This window comes from Ambystoma mexicanum, chromosome 10 (assembly GCF_040938575.1).
Source record: "Ambystoma mexicanum isolate Mex_15411 chromosome 10, UKY_AmexF1_1, whole genome shotgun sequence".
Taxonomy (NCBI): domain Eukaryota; kingdom Metazoa; phylum Chordata; class Amphibia; order Caudata; family Ambystomatidae; genus Ambystoma; species Ambystoma mexicanum.
In genome coordinates, this window is record NC_090932.1 from 761822854 (window position 1) to 761849136 (window position 26283).

Consider the following 26283-nt stretch of genomic DNA (forward strand, 5'->3'; position numbering starts at 1 on the left):
AGATTGTCTTGGGGTCCCATTGTTTAGTTTGAGTGTTCCTCAAAATGTCTGTATCCCTTGCTCAAAGAAATGTTAAGGTGGCCCTTACTTAAAAGGGTTGGACACAATCCCAGAAGGCACAGAGGACTGCAAAGGAGAATGCACCACCAGAGCTGCAGCAGCGCTTTAGTTCGAATACATTTCCGGGGTCTGCAATCTACAGCTCGCGAGATGTTTTGGACTACAACTTCCATGCTTTCTCACCACTGATTATACGTATAGGCCTTATGGGAGTTGTAGTCCAAAAATATCTGGAGAGCAAAAGGTTGCAGGTCTTGAGACTACTAAATACAATAAAATCATATCACCAATGGATGTGCCTTCCATGGATGCAAATGGAGTCTGGGCACCAAAGTAGTCTAGGGGAGTATTTCCATTCTCTGACTGTAGGATGTTCATGCTATAATGTACAGGCACACACATGACAGGAGCTGCAAGCATTGGGAGCCTCTGAAGAAAGACCCGATTTCTGAAGCAAACAGAAATAAAGCACAGCCATATCTGTGATATTCCCATTCTGATCCCAGAGGGGTGTTTTGACAGGTCATCTGTTGTAATTCTTTTAATGGCGGATTTAAGCATTGTTTGCATATCATGTACAGTAACAAGTTAGTGCCATGCGTCAAACAATGACTATAAGCATGTGACCACGATACAGACTCTTCTGGATTATGTGCAAGTCTGACAGACGTACAGTCATTTCTAGGGTAGTCTGCAGAGATTGCACGTTGTGCTATGTCTGGTGTGAAATGGTAAACTAGTTCTGGCTTTTAGGTTAACTTCATAATGCGCCTGCATGTATAATATGTACGGGTATGTAAGATGCAAAACAGATGCCAGGACTTCTAGAGCGTGATTTGGGGGCTCTGTTTTGGCATATGTATAAGAAACAGGAGTGTGCATGAAGGAATGATGCTAGGTGAGAAAACGATATCGTGTTTTTTCTGCAGTTCTACCTTTAGTAGACGTATGAATGTAAATAATCGGCAGTTCCTTTGCATGCGTTTTGCTCTTCTGCACCAGAAGAGAAATCATCCATATGCTCAAAATGATGCTAAGATCAACACTTTCTTTTCTCTATATGAATACTATTTATTTGGGTGATATTAAAAGTGTTATTTTACATGTTTGAAGCTAATGATACTCACTGTACATACATGCCCCCATTTGATTCAGGCAGGAATGACTGCACTTAAAAAATAAAACTATATTCGGCCTCCTCCGTCAAAGCATTGATCTACATTCAGGGCCTGATTCACAGAGCATTTTCCAATGGGATTGCGCCGTTATAAAATAGCTTCTCAGGGCAGCGGCCGCAGGATCTGCCTTGAGTGGCATCTGCTGGCTTGTTCCCCAATACTGACCATCCACTGGCAGAGAGCAACCGCTGGCAGGCTGCGTGACATCTGTTCATGCCCTCAAACGCACCCCTGCCCTCAGGTGCGTTGCTAGGGGGGGCTAAGGGGGCTATAGCCCCTGGTCTTTTGGTTGTAGCCCCGGATAGAATCTCAGGAGCTATAGCCAAAAGGCTAGCTAGCCCCCAGTCCCAACAGTTCCGACATCAGCTTAGCCCCGGGTCTTTTCCAGACCTAGCAACTCCCCTGCCCTTATGATCAGATCCCATCACAGCCCACTGCCACCTCAGCTCCTGCACGAAGCTGCAGGACTGCAGATGCGCCATCGCCATAACGTGATGCAATCAAAGATTTAAATACCAGTGGAGAAAAAACAGGAGAGATGCTGGTCCCAAAGGCGGGCAACATGGTTGCTTTCTCCCCTGCACTGCAGCACTTTTTTGGCCTATTCAGGCCCCTTCATATGGCTCCTCTTTTACAACAACCACAGGCTTTGGGGTCTTTTTTCTTAAAGATTGAGACTATTTATTTCCTGCTTTCCATCCAATGTTCAGAGCCACCACATTTCACATGGACACTCCCTTAACTGCCAGGCTATAATGCAAGTCTTTGCAAAAAGGACGAGCATACTGGCCCTTGGCACTTATTGGCTGTTCTCGATTAACACATTGCTTGCCTTTCTTTCTGATGGATACAGTATCCCTTACACAGATTACTCATCTTTGAAATGTCCCCCATGCACAGACTGGTGCAGAAATGGTTTGTCATTGCCACCATGTGATGACACACACATCCCCGCCTAGTCCACTGTCCCCTCAGTACCACCATCTGCGCCACAAAAGAAGAACCAGAAGCGTCACTGTCACATACCAATAATGGGTCACAATGGCAGGTGAACTGACCCAGGTTCCAGAAGTTGATCTAGAAGGACCTTTCCTGACCTTCTAACAGGATGTAAGCTCTAAAATATGAGCTCTGCGACCCGTCATGGGTGTGTCCGTCTCCAGGGTGACTGAGGGCCACAGCTGACAGGCCCGTTTCGGCAAAGGAGGTTGGTCAGGAACATCCACCATTGCAGGTCTTTGCAGGTCTAGCAAATAACCAAGAGAAGACCCCTCATGTTCCCCTTACACTGGGTTCAATGGCTCTTTGGCGAGCACATCTGCAATATGGCCCCTAGGATCTGAAAAATGCTGAAAGCAAAGACTCTTAACATTCTTATGAATACCTGTAGCACAGCCTTGCAAACAACACAGAGGGTGGTCTCATTTTAAGTGGTTTATTGAATTTTCAGGATGGTTATCTATTACTCTCAGGTTTCTATAGCATCATCTGCACAGTAACATACTCTTTGCACACTTCCTATCACTTCTCTGGATCAAGGCGCCAGACACCATCTCAACCTATCAGTCAGACTCGAGTAATGCCCAGCCCTCGTTCCAGGCCCCATTGCTCCCCCTGCATTTTGGTCCATCTTTTGCCCTTTCTGCCTTTGTTTTCTGTTGTCTAAGGATTCAGCCTCCTCTCCTTCAATCTCAGTTTTGCTCATTTGTCAGCTGTTTCATGGGCTGTGGTCTTGGGCTCCAAATCTCGTTATGCCTGTACTCAACAGCCTTCTCAAAGGGCAACCCTTGCCTCAGTCTCATGGTTTCTGTTAGGGAGAATTCTCAGAAATGTGCTAATTCCGCTCTACCTTGCTGGACTCTAGGACTTTTTAATTTTTAACATGGAGGAAGTGAGACCCTTTTCCCACTCTCTCATGTATTTTAATGTGATTTTGAACACTGCGTTTCTTTTGGTTGTGGAGTCTGACAAACTCCATAGGCATCATCTTTTACATTGTGTCACACAGCACCTTCAGTGCAGTGGCACAGGGAAGTCTTTCTGATTTCCCAAACTTTTAAATACCTTCTCTTGGATAAACTACAGTTTCCAACGGCAGTGAAGTGAAATTGACTTTACTTAAATTTCTAGACCCAGCACACACTATCTTACAATAGGGTGCTTGAGGGGGTTACTTTGTATCCCCTTTGTCTAGTTTCTCATGTAACATTTGTATGTTACCCTTTCTACAATTAATGGCTGGTGGCAGTGGTTTACTTTTAACTACCAGTGGGAGTTTTTTACCACGGGCTGCGTTCGCAGCTGCAGTAAAGCACCCATGGGTGCCCATTCTGTCAAAATGGCCCGGTGTTCTTTTTTCACCATTTCTTGTTGGAAAGGTCCTTCTTGAGATTTACTCTATGCGACAAACCAGGTTTGGTCCTTTGTTCTTTTTGTCTTTGGCGGGATTCATGAGTGAAGCCCGCCTCTGGCTCCAGGGTGTTTGGTGGGGACAGGAAGCGAGGGAGGTGCCCGAAACTCCCTGTGCTTAGTCTCCTAGGAGACAAGAATGCACTCTTAGGTCATTGGCTGGATGTCCGCAAGGACAACCACCCTGCTGGGTGACTGACAGCTAGGCTGGAATGACTGGGAGAAACCTGCATAATATGTGAGGCTTTTTGGCTTGGAAGGCAGAGTCGACCACTGGATGAAGGAATCCGAAGAAGAACTTGGACGAGATGCCTGCTGTAACTCCTTGACCATTGGTTTGCCTGGTGAACCCTGCTGCTGTGCTGAAGCTCTGAATTCGTATTGACAGAGAAGCCCGCAAGGACGACTTCTCCCCTTGAGTTGGTGGGACCAATCAACTCCAAAATAAGCCACCTGGACATCCTCTCGAAGCTGGTTGAATTTCAATTGCAGTCCCTGTTGGAACCGAACAGCCAGGGAGAGGAACACCAGATTGTGTGCATTGCTTTTAAGCTGGCTAAGAGCTATAGGAAGATCCTCCAGACTCCCAGGAAGCAGGACTGACTGAGGCTGAGCCACCTCAACAGAGTACTGGACCCCAGATGAAAGGAAAGCCCATCTCGACAGCCAGGAACCGCAGAGTTGCTTTTTGCGGTAGACACGAGGAACTGAAACACCAAGTGCCACATGTTTGAAGATTGTCGGTTGCGGTCGGCGACCGTCCTATTGCAGTGCAGGAGACCCCTGAAGTCCTCCCTCTTGTCCCCATGACTGAGACCCAGGAACACCAGGATCTGCAGAGCTGCACAGGAACAGAAGCCATCTGCTGCACTTTTCTTCAACCTAAAGGTACTGTGCCGTCTAAGACAACTTACCTCTTGTTGTGTAACCTCACTTGTCCTCGTTGGAGACTTGTCTTGGTTACTCTGTAGAGTTGCTGTCAGCTTCTTTACTTCACAAGCCTAATCAGCTTGTGTCCCTACTTTGATTTTTTCTTATTATACAAAGACTTCTAAAATATTGTGCAAGACTTTTACTTACCTGCAAGAAGTGCTTCAGTTCACCGTAACTTTTGCTAACTTAACATTGGCTGGCCTGGCTCCCTCAATGACTCTTCTCTCCTTATGATTTGTGTCTTCCTTCCAGGAAAGGGTTAACTAACTTTGCATTGGGGGGTTACCAAAAGTACTTACCTGCTTCAGAAAATGTGTGTGATCTCTTGTTTGTTCTAATAACCGTTTTCATTTGACATACTCCTAAGTCTGATTCTAAATGCAACAGTGATATATTAATGTCCCCAGCACCATAACTATTGAGGGTGTAGGTAGTGTCTGTGGGCCATCCCAAATGTGTACTTGCTGATTTGGAAATATTAGGAGTGTGTATATTTTTGGAGTGTATTTGAGTGTTACTGTTATATTTCCCCTTCTGAAGAAGGCTTATATGCAACTGACTGTTAAATGAATAATTGTTTAATCAAGAAACCCTGTGTGTAAGAGTTTATTTGAATACTTGTCACCGTGAGTCTCTGTGTAACTCCCCTACAGCTCGCATTGACCCCTTTTGAGATAAGCCTGGCTGCTCGACCACACTACCAACCTGAGTAGTACATACTTATACCAAAGGATGGGTTCCTATTGCCAGGAGGTCAGGCATTACCCTACTGATAAGGTCCAACCAGACCGAGACACGTGTCTGGGGTTGCTGTTGGTACTCTTGTTCAGAGGAGAATTGCCTAGCATTTCGGTGCTGGACTGCCCCAGGGCAGGACAAAGACTGACATGTTTTGGATATTTCTCCTCTGTGAAAGATAGTGAGCTAAAGAATCTGGGTAAGACTCTCGTAACCAGGAATAATGTCTGGCAGAGAGACTCCCAGCACCCCCCTTGTTAATTTGCACCCTTCTTAGTGAGCCCAGTACTGGCTCTCTTACTTGGTTCTTTACCTTTAACTACTCTTTCCTACCTCTCATGTCCTCCTGATCCATTTTTCTTAGAACGGCTCCTTTCACTCTGTTCCCCTTCCCTGATGGGTATGTCCTGCTCTCCTTTCCTCGCTTGCATTATCCCTTCCCCTCCAACTTTGAATTGCCCATCCCACTTCCTTCTTTTGGCCTACCTGCCTCTTATTCCTCTCTTTAACTTAGTTGTCATACTTCTCTCTTGCCTATGATCCACCTTCAGCTATCTCCTTCCAGTCTCTGGTGTCTGTTCTCCATATCGCCTCCTCCGGATACAATTACATTTGGGTTGTGCTGCGCTCAGTAGACCTCTTCCTTTCTCGAACCACTGGCCACCTCCTGCTACCAGCTATGTTCTGTTGTATGGCTGGATCCTATATGAATGGTTCTCCCGCGGGCCCAGTGCCACGCATGTTTTAGGTTCCTTCCTGGCCTGCTGGCCTGTTCTTCATGTCAGACTGCTACCGCTTGTTGATCTTTTCTGTACTTGCTCTGCTGGTACCACACACTGGTTTTATGGAGGGAAGGGGTGAGACCTACCTAGGCAATTGGATGGTCATCTGTCTGAGGAAATACCCAAAGGGAACATCCACGCTCTCCTAGTGGCCCTTGGCTCAGTGGACCTGAGAAACTCCACAACACATTGCCATCCTGCAAGGGGGAGCCATAGACCGCACCACTGCCCATGACCAGCATCCAGGCCCTGCAAGCCCACCACACTTACCATGCCCCTTAGACCCAGCCCACTCCATCAGTGTTCTGTCAGACCCAACCTCACAGGGCTCCATCTTTTCCCCCCATATTCTGCAGCATCTTAACCACAGACGGGAACCCAGGTAGACAGTGATAGATCCATGGATCTTTCTTGAAAATGAATTTACCCCCCAGAACCCCATTACTATCCCTTCCTGTGACCCATTGCCTATGCCTGTGACATTGTCCCATACACTAGAAGTTGTTTTGGTTGAAACTGTGATGCAGTGATCTGTATCCTTGTCGCTCATTCTTTTGGAGGCAAAGACAGGTCTGATCTGGACCTCCCACAGGCGAGTTGTTGTTGGGATGCATGTCCAAACCCCCACCCCTCCTAGACTATTTAGATTGCGAAATATATATGAACATATGGAAATGAGCATGGGATGGTGTAGGGGGGACAGGGGCATTATGGGGTGGGATAATTATCGGGGTGGGAACTGATAAAGGGGAAAGCAGAGAACAACATGATCTGTGTTTTGTGCCAAGCAGAGCTAAGAATGATGTCCATACAGTGGGAGGGCATGATGTGGGTGCCAACGTGGATGGGATGAGAAAAGAGCTGCTTTGTTTGCATGGATTAGGCTGACCCTCGAAATTTCCCACTGAGTTCACGTGGATAACCAGGTGCATGTCACCTGGTTAGGATCAAAGGAAGGGTGTTACTAGTTAATGTTAACCAATTGCTTTTCAGCGTTCCATGATGGACAAGCACATCAATCACGTGTGGTGAAGAGGAGCGAGAAGACAGTGGAACCAATTGGAGAATGGGCTACATGTAATTATTAGCCTGTTTATAGGAGGCAGCGAGTGAGGGTGGGGGATTAACACTGTGGGCCTCATCACGAGTTGGGCGCTAACCCAGGCGGTATTAGCGCAGGGCGATTAGCCCTACCGCCAAACCCCCCAGCGCTATTAGCGCTGGATCATGGGTTTGGCGGAACGGTAAGTTCCCATTCCCCGTTGGGCCCATTTGTGAATTTCCCATTGGGCCCAATGGGCAATGTTCAGCGCTATTACCACCGGCAGTAATAGCTCCGAAAATCAGCAAAATCGTGGCGGGTTTTTTCCCAGCTCAGAGCTGGGGGTAAATCTGCCAAGCCTGTGATTTGGCAGACCTTACATGCGGCAGTAATAGCGTTACTGCCACATTTAAGGGTTACTATTATACTATTATTATTATTATTATTATTATTATTATTATTATTATTACATTAAATTATAATTACAGCCAAAGCTCAAATTGAGCATGTCACAAAATGACGATTTGTGTGTTTATAACCTGAAGTTTGTATGAAAGACACCAGAGAGCTCTTTGGCAGTGGATTTGTAATACCCTGTCACCTTTTCCTATTGTATACAAAATAAAACTCTTTATAGAAAAAGGGTGCACATAGCCTTTTTTCCTGGCGTGTTGTATTTTCTTGTACTGATAGCTGAGGGTTGCCGAATATTTTTGGTGACCCTGACGTGATTCCAGTGGCATCCGCGAAGACTGAGTATTCTTGGCTGCACATCCGGAGGGGCCATGCCCGCCTGCAGCTCTGAGTCACCCTTGTGCACAACCTTTGAGAGGTTTACAGGAGCCGTGTTATCAGAGTTCCTGCCTGTTCTTTGTAGTGAGGCACTGTCCACAGATTGTGCATGCCGTTGATGGGACCCCATGACAGAGGACTTTGGTGAACACACAGACATAAGTGTACCCCCTTTTAGAGAAAAATAAGTGAGGTGTGAGAGGGAAGTATGAGTGTTGGGAAGTGTAAAGGATAGTGATTATGTGTGTGTGACGAGGAGAGTTTGTTTGATGAAGTAGAGAAGCACGTGGTTGCAGTTTTTATAATATGGTTTCTGGAGTAATGGAATCCTTTCCTTAGGTAATAGGGGCGAAGGCAGCACTGTATAATGGAAGAAAAGAGGATATGGATAGAGGCTCTGTATGTTTAGTGAGTCTGGGATATCCCCATCCTGTAGATAAAGGGGGGGGGGCATGAGAATGAAAAAGTAGTTGTGGTAGAGGTCCTTAGTGGCCTGGATCTCCTCACCTGATATAGTGGGGGTGTTGGAGTGAAAAGGTAGAATTTATTGTGATTTTATTGTTGGTAGGTTTTTGTGATGTGGTTAGTAGCATCTCACGCAGGATAGATTAAGGTGTGATGTAGGAAGTGTGTAAGACATGTGCATGTTTGTGCATGTGTGGGCGAAGAGGGGCGAGTATGGGGTATAAAAAGGAGGTACAGGGAAGGACACAGGTTGTTGGGGTGGGATACGGGTTTTGGTAATATTGTAAAAATACTGATGGGAAAGGGTAACTCTCATGGAGCCAACAACCCTGTTGGATTACATGTGTAAGGCCCTCCCGTTGTATCGATATAAGATTCTCAAATACCATAGGGAATGGTGTGCAGAAAAAAAGGGAGGGATGTTTAAGCCATGGCCTGAACAAGGCACAAATAATTGAGATATATTGAGCAATATGCTTGGAGCTAGGCCTTGCTTCATTAGAGTCAATGATACTAATGAAAAAGGCCCTGTTTTATCTTCAACTTTGTACTTCGCCCAGATGTCCATTTCTACAAAGTCTGGGGACTGCCAGGCTTGGTGATACTAATCAGGCTTTGAGAACATATAAATTGAAATGCAAAAATATTTTCAAGGCTATTGACTGGCAACCCAATTGGGAGTGCAGGTATGCTGTATTGATGAAGGAATTTAAATCAAAAGTATTGGCCTGGGATTCGATAGAACACAGGGTCAACTACATAGCCTTAAGGGCTGTAATGAATTAATTTGGCTCTACAGAAAATGTCTGACCCCTTCTAGATATTTGGTAATCCATCCTTCGCCTTCTCACCGCAGAATTATTTTGCTGTAGTACAAGGGTCTGTTGAGGAGGTTCGAGGCATATGCAGGGAACGCAAGATTGACCCTATATCTCGCCCCGCCACGGCAGTGATGGTGTTCCTTCTGTCACTGGCCTCGTCAGGCCTTCAGGTTGCAACAGTCAAAGGATACTTGGCGGCTTTGTCGGTTTTCAAAAGGTCTCCGGTGCAAGGGTCTATCTTTACGATCCCGATTGTGGCCCAATTCCTGAAGGGCCTTGTAAATACATTCTTGCATGTTCTCTTTGTTGTCCCAAACTAGGACCTTAACTTGGTTGTCACTTTCCTCATAGCAGCTCCCTTTGAGTCTTTGCCCTCTTGCTCCATCTGTTTACTCACTCTGAAGACTACTTTCTTGGTTGGCATTACGTCAACCAGATGTGTCAGTGAGCTGCAGGCCCTGTCATGCAAGCTGCCATTTTTCTGTTTTTTCAGGGAGAAAGTGACTCTTAAGGTGTGACTGGGGCTTTTACCAAAAGTGGTCTTGGAGTTCCATCTGTCCCAAGCTATTGACCTGCCAGTTTTCTACCCGCCTCTGCATACTTCCAAGTAGGGAGGAGCAGTTGCATAGGCTAGACCTGAAGAGGCCTTTTAGCTTCTATATTGTGAGAACGTGGAATTTAGGAAAATGGACCAACTGTGTAGCCTTCTCGATGGCAAGAAAGGGTTTGGCTGGCTCCAGCCAATCCATCTCTAGGTGGATCCCACTCTGCATTTCAGAATGTTACCTAAATGCAGGGATGGAATTACCTCTGGGTATCAGAGCCCACTCCACTAGGGGGGTGGCTGCCTCTTTGGCTCTACAAAGGGGGGTGCTAATGAGGGACATGTGCAGAGCAGAAACTTGGTCTTCGCTGCATACCTTCACCAAACACTAATGCCTGGATATAGCCAGTGGAGCTGACGCTCGTTTTGGGAGAGCGGTTCTACAAAGTTTCCTTGCGTTGGAACTTTCATTCTGCCTCCTTCACACATACTGCTCTAAGTCTATCTGATGAGGAATCTTCAGGAGAAAGGCAATTCATTGAAGGAGAAATTACTTACTGTAATGTTCTTTCTATGGATTCTTCTCCCGCAGATTTCTCATCACCCTCTCATCCAACCCTGTTATGAAAGTGCCTGCAGTTAATGACTACTTCTCTATTGGGAGAAAGAGGTGAGCTCTCATTTAAAGGCCTACCATTGAACCTATTGTGTGTCCGCATCCTTTTTACAGTCCTGTTCCTCACTGGTCTAAAATAAATCCCTTGTTAGGTTTTTATTTTTTCTGTGAGTTGTGGCTGTTTCAGGCAAATTGTTTAATTTTTCCTCCTCAGCAGCAGAGCTTTACGGGATTAATGAGGGACTAAGCTACAGGGGCATAGTGACAATATGGGTACGACGACGAACGAATCAAGGTGCACTATGCCCCATGTCAAAAAGTTTTTGGGAGCAACTGATGCTGGAATGGATATCTATCTGATGAGGCATCTGCGGGAGAAAGCCAATCCATTAAAGTTAACTTTGGTTATAAATGAAAAAATGGCATTATCTTTGCAGTAGAAAAGGCTCATGTTGTGGAATGACCTACCCAGCAACTTAGCTTTGACATTCTCGGAGAAGTTGAACGTGTGGTACCAGGAGTGTCAGTGAATAGCGTTTTCAAACCCCATGAGCCTCGCTACACAGTCAACAGTATCTGGAGGGTATGTTTAGCTGTTTCAATTCCATCGCAGATTCTCTCTCTATCCAGCAGCGGGTAGCGCACTACCTTGCTGGCCATGTCCCACAGAGCAACAAGTGCCAATCAACTTCATGTTTGCCAAGCACCCTTGCAATCATGCTCATTGCAAGTCTATGTGGCATAGGCATTGTCATGCCATCTGCCATTACGGTAGTTTGGGCTAGTTCAGACTCTTTGGAGGCCACATGTTGTCCATTGGGCCTTTTAGTAATTGTTTCCAGCATTACAAGCTGCATCCAAGGTCCAGAGTCATGAGGTAGAGTGAATAGCTGTGTTGGGAGAGGAACAAGGAGGCAGAATCAAATCCCTGGGTGCAAGAGGCAGAGTGCCTAAGATGCATGAGCAGCAAGGACAGCAGTGGTTGCTGTACGCAGGCCATAGGAACAGTGAGAAGAAAGCAAAACCAGGATAGGGAGGGTCAGAGCATGGGACGGGTGCCGGACAGCCCCAGAAGCCACAGTGAGCAAAGCAAGAGAGACTTGCCTTCTTGCAAGTGCAAGAAGGACCACCAGGCCACAGAAGAAAGCAACTGAATGCATGGCAGAACACTGTGTAGCGATCAAATTCTGGTGGCCTTTCTTTTTTGGTTGTACCAGAATAAAATCTTAAGTTCTTTTCCTTACCCGTTCACTAGCTCTTGCACCAGAATAACAGCGAACTCACACCAAGTATGATCAGTTAGCAATCAACCCTGATCAGGAAACCAATTGACTTACACCATTTGAGCTTTAGCCAGCAACCTGCAGGCATGCAAGAGAGACACTATGTAAAAGATACATTTTTATGGTTAGACAGGCAAGGGAAATCAATTCACCATTGGGTGTATGCTGGAGCAGAGTCCTGTACTTGAATTAAGTTTTGTACTAGGTCATCATGGGAAGATCTAGGGTTAGTTGTTGCTAGGATGGACCAATGATGTGTTGCTAGTTGGGTGCCGAGACCAACCGAGGATCCATCCAGTGGCTGAGCCCCTAAACTCAGGAGGTGGTGGTCAGGCATTAATCATTTGTCACTCAGCAGTTCTAGGGAGTAGAGCAGTAGCCTTGTTGACGAACGTTGAACCAGGGTTTATAGTGGCACATCCATGCTTTCATAGCGTAACAAAGTCCCATTGAGCAGCACCCTTCCATTAGGAGCTAGAGAGACCAGCAAAATCTTCCAGTTAAGTGAAGAGACTCCCAAACAAGTTTGTTTATAATATCAGTGTCTGGAGTTCTATATCAACAGCAAGGTGAGCAAAGGGGATGGACAGCGCTGCTTTGCAATATTGTAAACCCCTCCGGAAATGCACAGGTCACCTTTGAGAATTTCTAAAAGTAGCGCAAAAGAAACAAGCTCAGTCTCTCCGCTCCTATCATTTGCGCTACTTTTTGAGACTCTGCCCCTATATGTTCATTTGATGCAAAAACGTATTACATAGTAAGTGATTTTGTTGCAGGGCTATGGTTACCAAGTTTTCATTAAACTAGGCTTGACTATTTAAAGCTACAATAATGACCTCCATTATTGTTTCTCAAGTTATATTCGTATATAGACATGTAATATAAGATGATAATATCTCAAGGTCAAAAGGAACTTATCTGTGAGGGGAATCACCTAATAAATGTATACAAGAAAATGTGTGCAGGCCACCCATAATGTGTGGTGGAGCAGTGCCCTCCCATTATGCAGGGCCCACCACTGCTGTCATGCATTGTGTTCTCTATCAGTCAACCTGATCGGGAGCACTCTGCATAACAGTACCACTGTGTGCCTGCAGATACAGAAGCCCTGCAGGCCCCTATCTGACTCAGGGTGCCTTCCCACACGGGGGTCTGCAGGGCTTCTATCGCTAAATGCACACCGTAGCACCGAACTTTCCTGTTATTTATTTTGATGATCTCATTGTGACAGAGTGCCATCTGGTGAGGGCAAGATAGCCCAAGCTTTTTTTATTTTTACTTTATAAAATAATGGAGGTAATTCTGTTTCTGAAAGGAAGGTCTGCTAATCAGAGACTCCTAGTGCCATTAGACCAGCCTTGCACAGGGCATGTTCAAAGGTCACATGTAAATTCCTGACAGCTGCTGGATCACAATGTCCCTGTAGACAGAGGTGTCTTTTCAAATGTCTGCATCTCTGATCTAAATTATAATCATTGTGTAACCTAGTCAGCCTGGTCGTACATACATCTGTAAATATGAGCCACGTCCAATTGTGGCTTGGTGGCTACTACGATCACTCAGGTATACAGCCACATTAATATATCACACTAGTGTCGGCAATGTGAACAGGACTGTGTGCCTTACTGTCTCCCCAGCTGTGATGTTGGACAATGGCCAGGCTGCTGCCTGCTGATCCTCCTGCAGGAATAGCAACACCTTGCTCTAAGGGCACAGGAACCATCACCAGGAGATTTTGTCAGAGTTAGTGCTTCAAAGGTAGCACTGACATGACATAAGGCCACACTCACACACTGGTGCTGGCCACTGGAATCCATTGTAGTGAGCAGGCATGGGAAGAGGACACAGAGTAACCAGAAGGGAGAGAATGGGCTAAACGAGGGGTTCCACCACCTTGATTTCAGTTAGGGCTCTCTACCATTTCCTGTGCCAACATTTCCTGCCAGAAATGCACTATAGGAGTGATGCCAGAAGGCAAAGGACACTTGTTATAACAGCTTGGAGTAAACCCTTTACAGCAGGCTTGCTTTGGACCAATCCACTGTGTCAATTTTCCTTTATAAGAAAGGGGGTGTCCCTCCTTCTTTAATTCTTCTCTGGACCATCAAGACCAAAAGAAGGGTTCACTGATTCTCTATTGGAAGTACAGTCTGCTCCAAGTTACTCTGCCGTAGAGGTGAAGCCAGAAGGCATCCAAGGCAGAGGCAGGCTCTGTCCCCTAAACATCCCCATGGGACAGGGGGAGTGAACTGCTGTGGACCAAGGTGCCTCTGCTAGCTTCACTGGAATCAGGACCCTGTTCACTGGAGGTGATGGATGCTCAACTGCCAGACAACTTCCTGGAGTGGAAGTGAAGGACTCGCTTTGTCCTGGAGTCCCTGAATTGAGATGCCCAGAACCACCAGTAATCAAGCTGTTTGCCAGCCAGCCGGACCACGCTCGGCACACTGTGATCTGCTACACGACCTGCGGTGCTGCTTTTGGCCCTCTACGAACCTTTGAACCACTTGCTGCATTTTGAGCCACCCAGACGCCTGCTCACTCCATTGCGATTCACCTCAATGAACCTGATCGTGGGCTCGACAACATGGGATCAACTACTCAAGTGCTGATTTGACTGGTGGAAGTGATCAGCTCATCCGACTCAAATCCAACTTGACCCAGCAAAGCCATCATCTCACCTCTGACTCGTCTGCCGCCCTGAACCATTGGAAGCCATTGTCTAGCCATCTAGAAACCTCACCCATGGGGAGCATGCACTTTTGAACAGGCTCATTGCAGACCACACGTGGGATCACATAAACTCCAACATCTCTACATTGACTCAACCACAGTTAAAGCACCTAGAAGCCGGCTCGATGCTGTATTAACACCAAATGCAAGAGTTAAGGGTACTGTATTGGGGCTCTGGTCCACTCTTTGGGACCATAGTAACTTTTATGCCCCCCTTCTGTATCTTTTTCCCACAAGAAGACATCCTTAAAGATTGATGTTGCCCAATCAGATTGCATGAACGCTACAGCTTATCAACCGAGAGTGCTTTTTTCACAGAAATGTGCATTCTCTGTGTTTCTTTTGCAGGGGTGAATTTTCCCCGTTTTTTTGTAATAAGCTGCATGTATTTTATTGTTTGATTAAAAGTGCATATTTTTTTATAGAACCTTGATTAGACCTTGCTTTATTTTGGAACTATATGCTAATGCTATTTGGTTACTACTTCTATTCTACAGCCTACCCTCGGCCTGCACTTCCACATTGGCTGAAGGAGGTATATCTTTTGGAGGGTGCCTATTACACCTTTATGATTGGAATCACTGCCAGTTTATTATTAATGTGGGGATGAGTCGACAGTTTAGCCACCACTCCTACCTCTACTCCTGCAGAGCAGTAGTCATTGTGCTCACATGAGCGTCCATGAGTGTGATGAAGAGGCATGACTCAGCAAATAATATATAATTTTCCTCCCTGTTTCTATGTTGGGGCCATTCGAGGGCAAAAGACCGGTGCCTGAGCTGGGCACAAAAATACAGCGAAGTTTAAAAAAACATTTTCGGGGAGAATACTTGCTATGCTAGCTGTGGCCAATTTGGGTAAAACATGTACGCCCCACCGTTTTATGAATTCACCAGCTACTACTGTTTATTACAAACAATAAGCTGTGATTTCAATAAAAGACTACTGGAAGGATGTTATTTCTTGTAGTTTATATATTTATTATTAGTACCCGCCGCTGGGGATTCAGGTAAGTGCTCCGTTCCCCTCCCCCGCACACCTCCATAGATTCTACCCAACCCCTTTCCCTCCACTTAACTGCTTTTTTGGCTCCTGTTCGGGAGCAGTTGCACTGGAAATACTTCTGTATCAAGAGTGTCCGCTGCTGATCTGCAACAGGCTGCCATGGAAAGGAAGATGGGACTATGTGTAGTCCCTTCTCTCCTTTCCTTGACAGCCATCTTTTTTGTTTACTTTTTCCCTATTGAATGGCCGCCATGGAAAGGGAGAAGGGACTACCATCTCCCTTTCCATGGTGGCCATTTTGTTTGTTTACCTTTTTTTAAAATTATTTTCAATGGCCACCATGGAGAGGTAAAACAGACTTTGTACTTTTTCTCTTCCCTGGTGGCCATTTTTTGTCCTTTTTTTCCTTCCTTTCGGAAACGCTGTAGCATTTTGAAAAGGAAGAAACATACTTTTAGTACCCTGGTCCAACGGGCCGGGGTACTAATAGCAGTAATCCCCTCACTAGAGGGGGGTATTACCAAGGCATTTAATGCCCCAGGGTCTTCGTTAAGTAACTATGGGCCCTGGGGCATTACCTGACTCAGTAATACCTCCTTCCCAGCTCAGGGATTATTGCTTAATTGAAGACTTTGTTTATATTCAGAATTGAAGACAATGAGCAGACCAAGGACACATAGTTCACGCTTAAAAATGTGTATGCTTTGTAAATGTCACTCTTTGGAGTTTCATACTCTGAAAATGTCATCTCCTGTCACACTGTTGAAATGTCTTGTACCTCCCTGTCCATCATTCACCTTGCAAGCCCAAAATCATCAAGCCGTTTGTGCTTACCTCACAACTAAAAGAACAGTAAGGGTCCATCATTTTTTTTAATTATTAGCATTTCTTAGTTTACAATTTTAAACTTTTTATGCTACAATTAAAAACCGTAAAATTAATTTTACAACATGTTAATTGTTCAAAAACAAGCAAGTGATTCCAAGGAAGCACAACATAAAAGATATTAAAGTGATGATAATGAGTTAGAATAATAGAACATAAGGAAAAGGGTATATAAACCTACTACCACATACAAATACATTGTCACGACTTGGGAGGTCACCACACAATCCAGGTTTCATTATCATTTTGTTAATTCACCAATGGTGCGATGGAACTATTTTGCAATTCCAAAAACCTGTTTGAGATGTCTTTTAAAAAGGCCAGTAATCCCATTGTTATAGTGGTTCTTCTCTCTGGCATCAAGAGAAGCCATGTTTCTCTTGGAGAACTTGTAGAACAGTTTTTTAGAAATTCACCCAAGTGTTTTTCCCTCAAGTCCTTCAATGCCAAACACTCAGTTATTAGGTGCATCTGAGTTTCAAAAGGTTCTGCGCATAGTCTGCATGTATAGTTGCGCTCAATTTCCATCCGCCATCTCTCAGTTACTTCCTTGGTCCATAATACAGGCACATTGCACCAGTGAAGTGAAATTGTGCACTATGGCCAAAACATTCTTTGAATACATTTTGTACTATGCAAAGTTAGCCCAGTGCTACTAAAGTTCTACATTACATGGGACAAACATTTTCCTAGTGCGCAAATAGTTTGGAAGAATGTCATAGGGCTACTGCCATGGAAAAGTGCACTTGTGATGGTGCAAATTTTCTTTCTACTGCTCTTTAGAGCCCCTACTCTTCTCCCAACCCTGAATTCTATTTTGTTTTGGATAGACATTCCTGCCTGCGTTCTATTGTAACTGTTAGCTTCTTTTTAAACATTCTGTTTAACTTGGCTTCAGACCATAACCTGCATTTTTCTCTGGGATACGGTTGAAGCCTTGCTGTGGTGTTGCAGCTCTATAGATCTTAAATCTGTGGCAATTGAGCCTTAACAATAGCTCGTCTAAAAGCCAAGCACATCCATTCAAGATTTGTTTTTGAGTAAAACGTCATCCTGGAAGTATATGTATATCATATGTGACTTCTGTTTCTTTTTTTGCCACTCAGGTTGGTACGAAGGTGAGCGGCTGCGGGATGGGGAGCGAGGCTGGTTTCCTATGGAGTGTGCTAAGGAAATCACCTGCAGGGCTACAATTGAAAAGAACATGGAGCGCATGGGGCGGCTGTTGGGACTGGAAACAAACGTCTAGGCCTTGCTGCGTCACAGCCATTCATTTACTGCTAACTTTGCACTACAGTCAATGCTCTGTGAGTGGTTGAAGGGAGGGGCGCAGGAAGGGCCCAGGATTGAAAGCACTGCTGCCACAGTCTTCCCACTCATTGTCTTAACCGTTTTAAAAGGAGCTCGGTTGGGCACCAGGCTGCTGTGGAATCCGCTGTCGAGGAAAAAGGCAATAAAGAGCACTTCCTCGTGATAAACTGCATATGCTGCCAAACATTTCTAGACGTATTTTGTGCAAGAACAACAGAGCGGGCAATAAACACTCAGACAAGCCACACCGTGAATAGACCCTTCGGTCTGCATGCAAATGAACCTGCTTCAACAACTCTGGTGACCAATTTTCTTCTTAAAAAAAGGAGTGGGAATGGTGTTAGAAAAACGGATTCCCTGATCGCATATTCTTCTGTCTTGTTGCATCCAGCGGTGAGGAATTTTGGGGTTTCCAACGAGATGGATGAAGTTGCTTGGATTGGAAGAGGAGCCCTCTGTAAGGATTGTGTACAGAGAAGGGCATAAAATGGCGTGGAACCCCACTATTTGTGGTGATCCCACTTGTCTGTAGGCCTTTGTTTATCTCTGAGTGGGGCGGAAATTCATGCCACTACACCGCCATCATTCCCGTTGTGCTGCACTGTACAGCCATTTTGGGTTCATTATGACAAAGCACTTTTGCTGCTCAATATTCATGAAACAGCACTACATTTTCTTATGTTTTTGTAACTTTATTTGTAATCGGATTGAGGTGAGAAATGGCACACAATAATTGATAGGTTTGCCTATGACGTGCACGGTTAGCGAATCAGTTTACAGTAATCTTACACGACAAACCGAAGCATTGCAGTTATTGCAAACGGGAAATATAGGCTGTCGGTTATTTAACACAGATGTAGGAATCCCCCACACATTTTTAGTGGGGATTCATTGTCATTCCTGTTTGTATGAACGTGTTTTCGTGTTGTATGTATGTGTACCATAGATTTAAATAAATCAGAACTGTACAGAAATGTAAAGGGACATAGATTTTACAGTTTATCAAACAAAACATTTTAAGATATTTTTTCCCACAAGGAATGTGCCAGAAATCTAATGCATTGCACTGATGTAACTTCTTGCATTTGGATTATTGTTGTGTGTTTTAATCATGTAGCAGATTTGTATTTTAGCTTCAGGAAACAATTTAGATTTCTTTTTTGTACTGTGCATCATTTTCTAAAGGCTCAGTTTTACCATTCTCGACGAGCGTTCTACTCTGTAAGCTGTTTTATGATATACAAGATACTTTTGTTAAAAGTTCTCTGTACTTGCATTACATGCGGCCATGCTGTGTAAACTTGAATGGTAGAGTTCAGATAACCATTTAAAATTAAATTAACTTGAAATTAGTGTTTTATAAAAATTCCTTTTTCATATGCTTGGCTTGTGGACCTGATATTTTTTTTTCTTTTATTTTACAATTTGCATTTTCAATGTGCTCACATCAGTTCTGTACATTTTTGAAAATCATTTGCTATGCCTTCATCAATGTTTCACGGTTGGTGTCTCCAATCAGTATATATCATAGGGTGGCACTAAGTGCTACATAGTTAAGGTGAAACCTATCATCCATAGGAATTGTGAAAATTCTATGTTTAGTAACCTTTGACTCATATGAAGGATCAGAATGAACATTTCCAAACAAATGATCCGGCCCCACAATAGAGGAATATTTGGTACTAATCTGTGTTATGATTCAAAAGATGTAAAGGGTAAAAGAAAGGCATTTTCACTTTTTGCATTAGATTTCCCATGTAGAAAATGTCAAATTTTTGCTCAAATGCACACCCCAAACAGGGCTTTTCACTACATAAGTATGACGTACATGTTTCAAAAAACTGTTAATAGACAGTAAAACATAGTTACATACGTAAACTTATACTCAATTCAACAGACAGAAAAACCCTATTATTCAACACAAATTCCGGACACAATGGAACAAACATATATGTGCCAAGTGCAGCAAAAAACCTCTGATTCTTCAGAGGACAGCTAAACTCTTGTTAGTAGATTGGCAATCAAGACACTGCAAAATAAGTACTAAAAAGACATTTGGGATTTCATCTTTGATGTACTGGGTGTTTGCTTAGCCTACCATAACTGGCGAATTTCTGAGGTTTTCCCGTTTCACTTGTAACCATAACGTCCCTTTAACTAAGTTTTTTATTGAATTTCATAGGTTTTTATTAGTGCAACTTAACACAAACATCCCTTTAACAATGTTTTTTCAGTGAATGTTATGGGTTTTTACCAGTGCTTTCTAATTTCCTACAACGTAATGTATTTATTTATTTGCATTTTTAAAGCGCTCACACAGCCCGGGGACATCGAGGCGCTGTTACAGGAATATGTCTTAATTCAAAAATGTACAGGAATATGTCTTAGTTGTGTATTTATAACGTGCTTAATACCCAGAGGTTTCTAAGCGCGGACCCGGGGATCAAACCTATGTTGCTTCTTGTCGTCTTGGTTCCAAGGCGTGCACGTTGGCGATGAGCTATCCTCCTGGGACTAATATCATACTTACCCCAAAATAGCAACATTTTTGTCCAATTTACAAAGTTTCACCTTAAAGCTCTGCACTATTTGCAACTTTTTCCACTGTTTTTGGTCCGTCGACGTTCGTGAACGTCTGACGTCATCGCAGACCTTCCAGACAGAGTCACGTGACAGCACGCGCATGCGTGGCATGATGACGTGTTCGCGAATGCGTCCGCACTAAGCGATCAGTTCTGCGTGGACAATTCAGAACTGCATTTTCTACTGATCTAGGAACTTTCAAGTTCAAAATGTTCCCCTTGCACAGCTCCTACACCTATTCGTAATCATTATCCATTAACAATCTAGTACACAGCACATACTTGGAAGAATATTAGCAATACTGCTATTTATCTTAAAAATGGCATCCGCTATTTCCATCCCTCCTCCCCAAGAGCCACCACCACCAGCTGGTGGACCCACACAACAAAAAAAGTGCAGTACTTCCAAAGACAATGAAGAGGACCAAGCTGATGAGGTAGAGGAAGTGCATACCTCTAGCACCAAGAAGAATCATGGGTGTGGTAGTTCTTTACCACTGTTGGGAATGTACCAAAGGCTAAAGCTACCAATGTGAAATGCGTTGTACTCAGTCGCGGACTACCTGGACAGTACTCCTACCGGACTACCTCCATGCGCCACCACACCCAATCCATCTCTCAAAAGGGCTGAAAGTAGTAGGCTGTCTTCTGTTAAGGATTTCAATCAGGCGACACACACCTTGGTCTCGGCCTAGTATGCAGCGCACAACTGAAATGCTTATCTTTTTATGTTAGATTCAATATTGAGATGGTACACCACTCATATCACACCCCCTTTTCAAATACCTCTGGTCACAATGGACCATGAACTAGGCTGGTTGGTAAAATACAATATTTATTTGAAAATTAAAAGAAATCATACACTTTTTAATAAAATGAAAAGAAATCATACACTTTTTAATATGGGGTGAGAAAGGGTTTATTTTCAATGGGGATTTTGGCTTTTGCAGCAAACAACGCTGCTTTTTTCCACTTTTTTCCTTTTATTTATGTTGGAACACACTGGCAATCTCCTTCAATGTGCCACCTTTGTTCCATCCTGCCAGATGTCTGCTTGGCACAATGCTGCAGCCGTTTTTGCTGTTGTTGCTAAACGCAGTTTTGAGCCATGGCGCTCACATGAGCCGGCGCAACCACGCAACCATTCTGTGGTTTCTGCACAAATGCAGCTCGGTGATGGGAAATGCTGTTGAGTGGGTCAATATATCCCACACTTCCTCCAACTCATCTTCCTCAACCAGTACTGTAACCACACAGCGTACTTCTGTGGGACACAAAATCCCACCAGCTACCTTGCAAGCAATAAAAGAGGGTGCTGATCCATATCTTTCGAAGACAACAATCCTCGTATATACTGCAATACACCACTCTGCAGGGGGAGCAATTTTGAAGTGCTTTTGAAGCTGTAATCAAGAAGCATGACAAACATTTCCCCCTAACTTAGATGTAACACACGCAGAACATCTTCCCCTGTCCACCTGCCCCTCCATATTAGTGCTTGGTGCCTCTTCCCTCATTTCTCTCCCCACCTTACGTTCCAAGCTCTCCTGCAACAAAAATATCAAAAAACAACAAAAAAAGGTTCCTTTAGGAACCACCTTTCAAAGTTAAAACAATAGAACTAAAAGAAATTGTATAGACTCCATCTACTTTACATTTATCAATAAAGTGCATAAACTCAATAAAATTTTCCAACATTTCCATTAGCATTTTGTGTTATGCCAATGGGAATAATGTGGCGTTCATCCCCTGTTCCATGGACTTTGAACGGGGGATAACGGCCCGCCAGCCAAAGTTATCGGCCCAATCGAAGCGAGGGCGGATAACGAGGGCTCTGGACCGTTATCCCCTGTTCTAGCCCCTGCAATGAGGGATGAAGCCCATTAGCACCCCGGGTTGCCAAAGCGGTAACTCAGGGTGCTAAATAAAGGATTGTTCTTCCTACACCAGGACGCACGCAGCATCCCACTGTAGGAAGGAAAATCCTTTTCCAAGATGGCCACCATGGAAAGGGAAGGCGAAGAGAGAATCCCATGATAATATTAACACAAGCATTTTTTTCCCCCTTTCAAACCTATACCAATTTTGAAAAACATTACCACATAGCTGGTCCCTGGTGGACATGGCCACTTTATCCCCATTGGTTGTCCCTCGTGGTCATGGCTAGTATCCAGATTGTTGGGGTCATGACCTCATGCTTTGACCCGTACAATCTGGCCATTGTTCATAGCTATACCTCAGTCTCCAAAGGTATATCACTATTTTTGTGCCTACATTATGACACTTGTCAAAAAATAAAATACACACATATTTGCAAAACCATGCTTTCAGGACCTTGCCAATGCGCCATAAATAAGTTGCCTGGAAATCTGCCGATGTTTTATTTTTTCAAATGTGTCAAAATGTACCTAAATACATTAGTCCTATAACTTAGCTCCCACTTGAAAAAATCCATTCACATTTTGCATAAACATTCAAGGTTGTGTCTCTAATACTTTCGCATCTAGGAACACTTGTGAACAGGCGCGTTTTAAATGACATATCTCATAAACCTTTGTCCACAGTTGTCAAACAGCAACAAAGCTATAAGCCATCTAAAAATGTTAGGACCCCTCCTCTAATTTAGCTCCCTCTTGACAAAATCCGACCAGACTTTGCAAAAACATTTATTTATAGATTTAAAATCTTTTTGCAAACTTTTGTGCAGATACATCAAATAGCACCGCATTTATAAGCCTTTACAATATTTTGAGACCCTCACCTCTAATTTTGTCCCCTTGACAAAACAGCACCACACTTTTCAAAACCATTCAGAATCAGGTCTAGAATGAAATTCCGAAATTCCATGCAGTTTTATTGAGTGGCGCCAAAGTTATAAGCCATCCCAAAACTGCTTTTCACCAATCCTTTAATGCACAAATAAGCATAGATGCCCCCGAACATCTAATATGTTCGCAGACATTACAGGACTGCCCTGGACTGTTTACTGTTTACGGACATAAAAACGCCTGTTTTTGGCTTTTTAAGGCCATCTCCTATCCCATCCTCATCACCGCTCACCCCCCAGTAATTGTTTCATAGGTTTGACAAGTGTAATGTTGTGTTTTTTAATATGTTTTACCGCGATGTTCACGGACAACGGGTGCTGTCCACGAATCCGAGGGCGGGGTTTCCCAAAAATATGAGGCACCTCAGGTTTTGTAAAGACCAATCTGTGGACCTCACGTCGCCTTCTGGACCAATTGGAGGCACGTCCGTGGACCGAACCCAGTTATCACTAACTAATTTCAACTCATTTTCGGTAATTTAAAAAAAACTACTGGATGGATTTACAGCAAATTTACAAAAGCATGCTTTCGGGAACAAGCCACCGCTCCTGCTGCAAATTTGGTGAAAATCCATCCAGCGGTTTGACCTTTAGGCATCAGCACATTTTTTTAACCCATTGCAGGGACAATCCATACATTTTGGGACCCCCCTATAACTTTGCTCACCCCCCCTTCCTTGATGAAAACCTCACCAAACTTCGCAGGATCAAACTGACGCGGACATATATTCTTTTGGAAAGTTTTGTGAGGATAAATTGAAGAGGGTGCGAAATTATAAGCCACCCGAAAAGTGCTCTTCCTATGGGTTGAGCAACTTAACCATAACTACAGGGCCACTACCGCAGGCCGTGTAATATCTACCATGATGCATTACTGTACCCAAGGCTTTTAATTTAGAAAATCCTCCATTTTGAAAAATGTTATTTGTGAGAGTAAACAAATTGAGATTATCTTTTTAAAATGGCTGTAAGAAGGGTATGGAGTGGGTATTTTGGAGGCATGGGAGCATGTGTGCAGTTTAAGTGAGGTTTGTAAAGGTTTGGGGTCTGGTAATAATATGGATTTGTTTCTTTGTTCAAGGGTTTCACAGAGATCTCGACCTTAGATTGTGATTTCAATTACAAAAGTAAAGAGTAAATACTTCACAAATATAAAATAATAAGATGTGTCAAGCACACTATGTACTAGTTGGGGGAAGTGAAGTAATTTTAGTGAACTTTGGAAGCAATTCCTGATTTTTCATAATAAAAAAATAATGCAGGGATTGCTTCTGAAATCAACCTTAAAGTGTTGGAGAGTGGTATTAGGGGATTGTATGATTTGGGATGTGGGGTTATCAAGCAATGCTTTCATATGTGCTTCGAAATTGATGAGAAAATGGCACCACAGAAGCACGAGCGGTGCTAAAGCACATATTCATTATCCTTTGTTTTGATTAGACAAGTGCTTCATGTGAATTAACAATGAAGATCTCTTTTTTTTATTTTTAATCCCATTTCTCATTGGGAACTAAGATCTCGATTCTGATCTAGGGATAGGTGAGGGTTGAAGAGCTTGGTCTTCATTTAAGACCCATTCATTTAAATACATAGAAAACGGCAGCAATTTGCCATTTTATGGATCAAGTGAACATCTAAGGAGCATTAATGAGAGGTGGGAAACATGGCACTTTGGAAATTGATAAAGTGAGGAGAGAGACCACTATTTTTTTGAATATCTTCATTCCTATTGATTGGCAAAAGGAAACAGTGTACATGTCACACATTTAAAATAATATGCTGTGGCAAGCACAATATATGCTAGTTGAGGGGTATTTTAGATTAATTTGAATACAAAATGAAGAGCTCAATTTGTTTCTGGGCAGTCAGAGTTACATCACTACATTCTTATTGAGTGCACAAAGAAAAGATGAAATACTTGATAAACCCCGTGCTGCGTAGCTTAAGAACACACATTGATAGAGGATAAGACATTAGTTACGTTCGCAGGAGAAAAAAGGGCAGAAGTACAGGTGATGGGAGATGTAGAGCACAACAAAACCCTTGATACTCAGTGAATACACTTAAGTTAAAACATAGTTAAGGTGAATAAGTTCAGTGCAACATAAGTCTTGAAATTAGTGAAAAAACTCTAGTTGAAGTGGCGTTAAGGAGACACATTAATGCAACAAAACCCCAGAAATTCAGCAGGTATTTGGAGATAAGCCACCGTAAATACAAGCCCCCGCTTTGTACACCCCCTCAGAACTCTGATGACAGCAGAAATGACAATGATGACATGTCATTGATGTCATATGCAATGTCACCTGAAAGTAAGAGAGGATCAACATTTAAAAAGCATACTTGTGATTTTAAAATTGAGTAAGTGTTCAAGTCCAAAGCTTGTTTGGGGTTTACATTTAAACGTGCTGTCAGTTTACAGCCATGAAATTCCTACGCACCTGAGTCACTCAATATTGAGTACTTACCTGGAAGACGTACTATACCACTTTCATCACTCTATTTTTAAATCAGTCCTCTATGCGAAAAATAAATTTTTAGTAATAAAATTATGACCAGACCACCCAAGATTACAGACATAAATAAGAAGGAAATGATTCCCAAATTAATTTGTTCTACACATCATAATAAACTTACTGTCAGTATAACGAAGGAAAAGACCGAGTCAAAGAGTAAAGGTCATCACAAGTGGTCTTTAAACGTCAGCCATGTTGTAAGGACACCGGGTTATCACGACAAGAGTAGATAATGTACTGTACAAACAGACGCTGTAATCTCTCTAGCTCATGGTTTTCAACCTGCAGTTTGAGTGATGTTTAGAATATGACTCCCATGATCCGGCCTCATTGACTATCCTGCCTAGTGGAAGTTGTAATTGAAAACATCTGGTGCTCCAAAGGTTGCAGAACCCTGCTGTATTGTATCTGAAATTGCAGATTTGTATGAGCATGCACTACTTTCTCAAGTATGCTACCATTATTTACACTGCTGGGATATATTTTGCAATATTCAAACATTGGGTAAATTACATGAGCTAGACTGCCTTCTGTGTCTCGAAACACGGTTAGAAATGTTTAACGATCACCAGTAGTGTTTTTGAAGAGGTCATGTGTGCTGTTTTAAGAGTTTTCATAAGTGATGTCATCACTGATGCCATCTGAGGTGTCATAAGTGCATTCTAGTTGCCAGTGATGTCATTTATGGCATCATATGCAATATCACCAGTGTGCTCATAGTTAAGGTGGCGTAGCTCCCAAGACCTAACCAATGATCTGGG

The 26283-nt window shown here is 43.5% G+C and overlaps 1 protein-coding gene across 2 annotated transcripts in view; it reads left to right on the forward strand.

Annotated features, from left to right (window-relative positions):
* Positions 1 to 18978, forward strand: part of ARHGEF26 (Rho guanine nucleotide exchange factor 26) — a 736698-nt gene extending 717720 nt beyond the window's left edge. The window contains exon 15 of one of the 2 annotated variants that reach the window (XM_069618407.1): positions 17393 to 18978. In XM_069618407.1, coding sequence (XP_069474508.1) covers positions 17393 to 17535 — 143 coding nt within the window. In that variant the 3' untranslated portion in view covers positions 17536 to 18978. The remainder of the gene's footprint in view (positions 1 to 17392) is intronic. The other variant, XM_069618408.1, reaches the window with a different exon arrangement.
* Positions 18979 to 26283: the final 7305 nt, after the last annotated feature.